The sequence below is a fragment of the Pundamilia nyererei genome, unplaced genomic scaffold, assembly GCF_000239375.1.
Source record: "Pundamilia nyererei isolate P.nyererei 1_Seehausen unplaced genomic scaffold, PunNye1.0 scaffold00077, whole genome shotgun sequence".
NCBI lineage: Eukaryota > Metazoa > Chordata > Actinopteri > Cichliformes > Cichlidae > Pundamilia > Pundamilia nyererei.
The window spans coordinates 521602-530036 of record NW_005187478.1 but is presented as its reverse complement, the minus strand read 5'-3'; the positions used below and the strand labels follow the sequence as shown (position 1 = coordinate 530036).

Genomic DNA, 8435 nt, shown 5'->3' with positions numbered 1-8435 from the left:
AATGTATTTAAAAGTTGTTAATTAAATTGCTAAGCAAATAAGCTACTCAGAAACACCACTGTGTTTGAGCAGGAACAGGAAGTGATACTCTACCGCAGAGCGAGCGAACACCAAGTGACAGCGCCACACACATACTGCCCACTTTGATCTTTAGTGGCCTGAACCAGTGAAACTCCTCTTTCTGTCAGTGTAAAGAAGTTACATTTGAACTGTTTTTCTGCATAATAAAAAAAAAAGTTGCTGTGACAAAGAAGAAATCTGTCAGCAAGACTTTGAACTTCAATAAATTAAATAAATCTGTAAAATTACAGAAAAGTTTCTGGTAGCTCATTGCCCAGACTGCCCTTTTCTTAACTGTAGTCATAAAAAAAAGGAAATTTCTATAATAGTAAGTGAAACCTTTCTGCCATTTCATTGTTAATGGCTTAGTTACTTAGTGTTTTATGAACGGCCATAAGGGAGGTTTTTATCATTAGGAAAAGCTGTAAAACTTGTAAAAATACAGTCAAAAGTCCAAAGTTTCTGTTGGTGCTTATTTGTGGTGAGCAGCAGATCAAACAAGTTAACAATTATAAACGGCTTCAAACACACATTTAGACTCATTTAGACACTCAGACAATGAGCCATGGCTCAGTCTGAAACCTGAAGCCTTTTGTCCTCCACGGTGGAAAATGGCTGAAGATAAAAATGGGTATCACTTTAGCCAGCTCCTAATTTTATAAATTCTGCACTTAGGTTTGCAGTCTCCAACGTCATTGAAATTCAGCCAGATGCTGCTCATTTTACATTTTTCCTCGTTTCTTTACTTTTTCCCAACACGCTTGCATTTAAATCTGACTCCCCCATCTCTCTGTGTAGCTGTCTTCAAAATGTCTGTCCCCCTGTCTTTTACATAATGGTATGATCCCATCTATATTTGTATTGGCCACATGGTGTGCCCATCAAAATAAAGTCCGGCTCCTGTCTGCATGAATATGGCTCCCAAATACCAATAAAAATCATATTTTGCATGTGTTGTGGAAGTTTTTCCATTTAAATAAAGCCTGCAGACGAGCGGTGAGCGGTAGCTAACATTCTTTAATCAAAGCACACAAAGAACATACAAACAAGCTTGATGAAGTTCCTGCATGACCGCGGGACAGACGGTCAGCAGTCTCCCTGAGCCTAGCATGGCTCTCAGTTAAATACCTTCTCCAGGAACAAAAGGCAGTACACAGCTGTTTCACACCTTAAGGTTCACACTCCCTTGCTGCTTCCCAGAGTCCTCGAAGAGACAAAAGACTGGTCCTCTGGAGTTCCTGTTTCCCCCAACATCCTTACTACACCCCCACCATTTGTCTTAAGTATGAGTGTCAGACATGTTAAAATCCAGTGGCACCAAGGCATTACAATAACATGATTAATACATAAGTGAAAGAAATTCCTATACAATTGGTTGGTTACAAGTATAGCGCTTCAATATGCAACAAGAAGAAATGGGAGTGAGACAAAATATTTTCTGAGCATGCAATTTCTTGAAAACAACATTTATACTTAAACTACAGCTTTTTGTTTATGATTTGTTGTTCAGTTATTAACTCATGTGCTGTAACAGTCTACGCTACCTTCGACTGCACCGGCTACAGGGCCTGTCTAGCTACAGATATTTCAAGGGCACGCAGCTGGGTCTCCAATTCAGTGATCCTGGCCTCCAGAGCTGCCATCTTGTCTCAGAGTGATGCTAAAAAAATATTTTGTGCATTTATTATGTCTAAGCTGGAAGATTGTAATTCATTATCAGCATGTCCTAGTAACTCCCTGAAAAAAGTCTTCAATTTAACCAAACTGCTTCAGCGAGAGTACTGACAGGGACTAGAAGGAGGAAGCATGTATTATTTCCATATTAACTTTACAAGGTATTGAATAATCAAACCCCTTCTTATCTTAAAGGCCTCACAGTACCATATCGCCCTAATAGAGCACTTGGTTTTTAGACAGCTGGTTTACTGGTTGTTCCTAGGATATTTAAAAGTGTAATGGGAGGCAGATCCTCCGGCTTTCAAGCCCCACTTCTGTGGAATCAGTTCCTAATTTGGATTCGTGAGACAGACACCCTCTCTACTTTAAGATTAGGATTAAAAACTTTCCTTTTTCAGGCGGCCCTGAGCCAGCACTTAGTTATGCTGGGATAGGCCTAATATACTGGGGGCTTCCCACAACTTGTCCACAAAGATGGACTGTTGTTGTGATTGGGAATTATATAAATAAAATTGAATTAAACTGAATTTAATTGATGTCTGACTATTTTCTATAGAATATTTAATCAATTTCTTCTTCTAATGACCCACATTCCATTAACCAAGACTTTTCATACCTATAGTGGTGCTAAGGCATCAAATTGTTTGATTGGAAACACTGGCTTTGGTGCATGCTTCATCTTATAAGTAACAAATAGTATTTAGGCACCTGACATTTATGAAAGGATTGTGTGTGTGTGTGTGTGTGTGTGTGTGTGTGTGTGTATGACTGTGTGTGTGTGTGTCTGTGCGCAGACCTGCTCCCAGCTTCAGGCGGTGAGGAGATGACCAGAGGATTTCTGCAGGAACTGGTCGGCATCTTGTTGGGTTTTATCTGCAAGTCTAATCAGAGGAGCTCTAAGGTACTGTTTCTATTATTACTTTAAACAGTTGTATTTCAAAGTAGCTTTCTCTGTACGTGATTCAGAATACAGTACCCCTATTCACAAGTGCTTGCCAGATCAGGCACATGATTAATTTGCCAAACATTTTTTTGTTTCTTTTGTCAAATACTCTTCCTGGTGCAACCCTAAAGGGATTGTGTCTTCTCCTGGAATACAACTCGTGATCTTTCCCTTGATAGACTAATATGTAAACTAGGGCCGAACAGTTTTAGAAATGATCTAATTATGATTTCAATTCAATTCATGATATTCTTCAAATTAAGCTTCAGCACAAAATTCACAATGTACAGTAAGATTTACAAACATCACAGAAGATGACATCATACCATCAGAGCATTAAAAGCTATTAATATGATGTAAGGATGAAAACTAAAGGTAAGAAGTGCTTTCAAATGTATTTATTAACAAGAAACATGCATGTGCATTCTTACTCTACATTTTTCAGCTCTGTTACCACTTTTTCTTTACACTCTGCATATAGCTGTGGGATGGCAACCTGGCTGAAGTAGATGCGGGAGGGTATCACATATCTTCTGTCCAACATGCAAAGGAGGTTTTTAAATCTGTATTTAGTGACTGTGTTAACAAACACCATGTCCCTGACAATGTAATATGTTATGGCATTTGTTATGGCCTGATATCTTTTGCTGCTCTCATCAAACAGAGTTCAGCTATCAAAAGATGCAGTAATTATAGACTGTTTGCTACAATGAACCTGAGCGCCACTTTCACTAGACTTTTCAGCAGACTTTTTTGTCATGCACTCCTCATGCAAATGCCTGTGGTGATTTTTCAAGTGTCAGTATAAGTTGGTTATGTTTCCGCTACATGTTGCAACTTTAATGCAACAGGTGTTGCACAGTACCTGTTTCTGGTGCACATCTGCAGCCTCAAACCCACAATACTCCCAAATGACCAACATGCTGGTTTTTGAGAGGCCAAACGGACTGCAACTTAAAAAAAAACACCAGCAATAAGAAAAACGCTGAAAAAGCACACAGAACACAATGGAAATGGGAAAAATTACAACAAAAATAAGAAAAAACTGATTTCCAAAAGCACAAGGGAAGTGTTTCTGGGAGATAATAACCTGATGGACCTGTTCCAGGAACCCAAAACATGATAGGTGTGTTTTATCATGATTCATATAATACTGATGACCAAAATATGCTAAGAATTGCGATGGGAGACACTTAAGAGAAGTGGAGGATCTATCGGTTTTGTGAGGAAAGAAAAGATGAGAGGTAAGTGTGTTAGCCTAACTATTAGCCTAAAAATCTGTCATTAGTATTATATGAATCATTATAAAGCACACCTACCATGTTTTGGGTTCCTGCAACTGGTCCGCCGGGTTATTGTCTCCCAGAAACACTTCCCTTGTGCTTTTGGAAATCTGTTTTTTCCTATTCCTATTTCCGTTGTCGTTTTTCCTATTTCCATTGTGTTCTGTGTGCTTTTGCAGCATTTTTCTTATTGCTGGTGTTTTCTTAAGTTGCAGTCCGTTTGGCCTCTCAGGGCCACCGTAGAAATCTCCTAACTGCGCTTCTGGTTCGGCTGAAGCCATCATCACATGTTCAGATTTCAAAGCGTAAGGGGCCGGCTAGTTTTGATTGGTTAGCGTGACCTGTCCAGTAGCATGCCACTTCTGATTGGTGAGCTTGGCAGGATGGTAGAGGGATGACATGTGTGTGTTAAAAAAAAAAACATAAAAAACTACAGATCCTGGGTCAGTTAGGAGTGCTACAAAAAACGCAGCTTTGGTGATCACGTGATCACTTTGTCTGAAATCGCAATTTTGATCAGAAAACGATAAATCGTTCAGCCTTAGTGTAAACCATTAGTGTCCTAATATTCTTCTTAGTAGTGTAATGCCAGTCTGGAGTCCACTATGACAACTTTCCAGCAGTGTGTTTGACTGTAAAACATGGACTTTCTGTTTTGCACACTCCTGTTGTCACCAAGTCTGTGAGGAGGTGGAGTCAGGAAGCCAGCAAGGCTCCTGACTGGGACACGCTCTGTGATCCAAATGGTGAATATGTTGTCAACAGCATCACAGACTGCATAATTAACCTATATGCATTTCTGTGGGGATCTTCCCAACTAGAACTGTACACTGTTTTCCCAGTAACAAGCACTGGATCAACATTACTTAATTGCCTTTTTCTCACCATTTTTGTAGCAACACAAAAACACACTACAACAAACCTGTAGGAATTAGTAGAACCAGCTTTCAAGGCTTAATCAACCTCCACTACTGCAGAACAGCTTTAAATTGTTGACTCACGTTGTTTACACTGAAAAAGGCCTTTTTGTATAATTCTGAAATGTACATTCTTTTTTGGTTTTGGGTAACCTTACCTTTTTTTTAAACCTCTGGCAGTTCATCACTTACCTTTGTACCATTTCAAGCTATTTATTGGACTTGAACAACTTGAATTGCAATAAATAACTCGAAAAATTGGGGTGTTCTAAAAACCTTTGGCCAGTAGTGTATATACAGTAGTTTTACAGGTTATTCTGTGTTTATAGAATTACTTTAATATCTAAAAAACTAAAATAATAGTCATTAATTTCAAATCACTTTGTCTATTTGTAATATATGTAAAGCACATGTATGCTGTTAATCCTGTTTTTCACTTTTCACTTCTACCTACTGGCAAAAAATGTAATTCTTAATAAAATGATAGAGGAATGAGTCCCCATATTAAAATCCCAGCGAAACTGACATGATTGAAAATGTTTTTATGTATGTGTAGGATTTAAAATGTGTATGATTTTAAAATGTAAAAAATAGTATCTACCATGTAGGTGCTGGACTTCCATCATCCTCATCAGCTAAAGGAGGGACTGGAGGGCTTCAGTCTTGACCTGCCAGTACAACCAGAAACTCTGGAGCAGTTACTAGTGGACTGTAGAGACACCCTCAAATATGGTGTTAGTACAGGTATGGGAAGTACTAAAATATGTTTATCATGTCAGGTCTGAGTTCTTACCTACAGATGTGTGTTTCTTTTGCTACTTAAAAAACAAAGAAGTTCTGTTCCACTCAACAATGGAGGATTTGTCTCTATGCAAATTACGTTACCTGGATCACTTGAGATCACTTGTCCAAGTGCTCCAGCGAATGTAGAACCAAGTCATGGTTCTACATTGTGACTCAAAACCTAACTTCTTTATGCAGTCTACATTTTCCTAATGAACCTTGGCTGCAAATATTTGCTTTCCCCACTGATTAGTACAAAGAACCTTTTCTAAAACATTTGATGGCAGGAAGTGCGTTGGAAAATATATTACTTGTACTTTCTGACCTTGTTCTCTGTCATTTGTGGAAAATGCAAGGAACTATTTGTTTTTCAGTGTCTTATGGAGTAGTTTGTGGCATAGCAGCATTATAAATTAACCACAAGCTAAAAGAAAAAACCTTTATAAAAAAACCTTTCATATTTTCCAACACTGCCCTTACCTTTAATATTTCAGCTGCCATCACTTTATCAGTGTAAACAGAAGGAGTAATAAAATACATAATAATATTCACCACTGATGCTGCTTCTATGGCTAAGGAAAATTTCACCATGAGATTTCCTCTTCCAATCAGCACCGTTATCCTCAGTCCTGTGTATGATAGTGACATCGAGTTTTTAAGATCTCACCAGACTAGACTGAAAATGTTTTTGCTTGATTGAAACTCTCTTTATTAGCGAAGCGTTCCTGGTCCAAGTTCTCCCGTGTTTTTCGTATACAGCAGATAAAGTAATTATTCAGCATGTCACAAGTTTTCTAAGAAAATATATTCCCACTGCCCCGAAATTCTGACCTGATGTGGGTAACGAGCCAGGGGGCCACGGTCGTCAACAACAAAGTCGTCAATCCTAAATTTGAAATCCAGGTTCAATTTTTCTTCTAATGGAGATGATATGTTTTAACTGAAGAGACTTGCAAGGAGACATGAGTGGAGAAGGTCCAGTAAAAGAAAATTGTGTCTGTAACCCTTGGTCCCTAGGTGAATGGCAAACAAGCATATGGGAATCCCGAGGACACCACTACACCACTCTAATCAACCTTATGCATTTTATCTATGCTGTCTAAAAAATTGCCACTGCATTATTCATCGGGAAACTGAATTTACTTTACCCAACCCACTCACCAAGAGCCAAACATTTAAAAGTCAGAGGCACCTTCGTGGGATGCTGGCAAGTCAGCCACTCCAAACCCAATGCACTCAAGCACACATGCACGCACGCGCACACCCAAGCACAGCTGCCGAAATACTGTAAAATGATGCATGCACCAAAGTTACTCTTTTTATGCCAATGTTTCCAAACAATCTGATGCCTTAAGAGCACCACTATAGGTATAAAAAGTATTGGTTAACAGAATGTGGGTTGTTAGAAAGAAATTGATTAAATAGACAATAGTCAGACATAAAATAAATTCAGTTTCATTCAGTTTTATTTATATAGCCCCAAATCACAACAACACTTGCCTCAAGGTGCGTTATACTGTAAGGTGAAGAGCCTAAAAGAATACAGGGAAAACCTCAACAATCATGTGACCCCTCTGAGCAGGTCCTTTGGTGACAGTGGGAAGGAAAAAACCCTTTTAATCGGAACTGCTGGTGGAACAAGGCTTCCCTGTTACAGGGAATAATGAAGGACATTTCTGTTACTGTACATCTTTAATCACATTCTTTGTTGTCTTTATTTTATTGGAGATGTATAAATGCACACAAGAAATGTCAAACCTTAGTAGTAAAGTATTATGTATTATTTTATAACACACACACACACATGCACTCATAAGCATAAAAACACATATATAAACCCCAAACAGAAAAAACCCACACTATAAAACTATATATACACTAATTCTTCTTTACTTATGTTTTTCAGGTCATCCACGTTTTTTCAATCAGCTCTCTTCAGGTTTGGATGTGATTGGTGTGGCTGGCGAGTGGTTGACCTCAACAGCCAACACGAACATGTAAGATCTCAAAAAAGTCACATTATACAAAAGTTATACATTGATTTGCATGTCATTGAGAAAAAATATTGAGGGAAATAAGTATTTGATCTCCAATCAAAACATGACTTAGTACTTGGTGGAGAAACCCTTGTTGGGAAGCACAGTAGAATACATCTCAGAAAATCCTTTAGGCTTCTTGGCTGCCTAATGGACAGATTTTCTATCCGGTCGTTAAGTCTGACGTCACTAGCCGTGTCGGGGCCTAAACTCCGCTGCAGGTCCATATATCAAACGATCACTATGGCATTACTGAGAGTTGACAAACTGTCTAAAGTCTTTCATCTTTAAGAAAATGATCAGCGTTCTGCTCTACCAGGTGTAACAATTGAGTTTAACATCCAGGCATCCATGAAAACGGAATTTATGACATTTAACGAAGTTAGAAGTTAGCAGGAAGTTAGCTCGCTAGCTTCTATCTAAATACAATATAGCATGTCCTGACTGCGGGGTTGTGGAAACAAATTAAAATGTACAGCTCTGTTATCACTTCCAACATAAATGAAGACAGAAAACTAAACAGCAGTGACGTTTGTAGGGTTACTGAAGTTGGCTAGTTGTAGCTAATGATATGCTACGTGACCGCTAGCGACACAGCTATGTTAGCATAATATAAACAAGCTAACTTTTTTCCACTCGATAAAAGTTAACGTGAGAGTTCTCGGTGGTCAGGAACAAATGTAATCGCATGGCAGGATGCTGTAAAAGGACCAAACTTCAGCCAGGAGAACAACTG

The 8435-nt window shown here is 38.6% G+C and overlaps 1 protein-coding gene across 1 annotated transcript in view; it reads left to right on the top strand.

The window, feature by feature from the left end:
- Window positions 1–8435, top strand: part of gad3 (glutamate decarboxylase 3) — a 46937-nt gene that overhangs the window by 18669 nt on the left and 19833 nt on the right. Inside the window, exons 2-4 of the mRNA XM_013911993.1 lie at window positions 2532–2638; window positions 5489–5624; window positions 7570–7660. Coding sequence (XP_013767447.1) covers window positions 2532–2638; window positions 5489–5624; window positions 7570–7660 — 334 coding nt within the window. The remainder of the gene's footprint in view (window positions 1–2531; window positions 2639–5488; window positions 5625–7569; window positions 7661–8435) is intronic.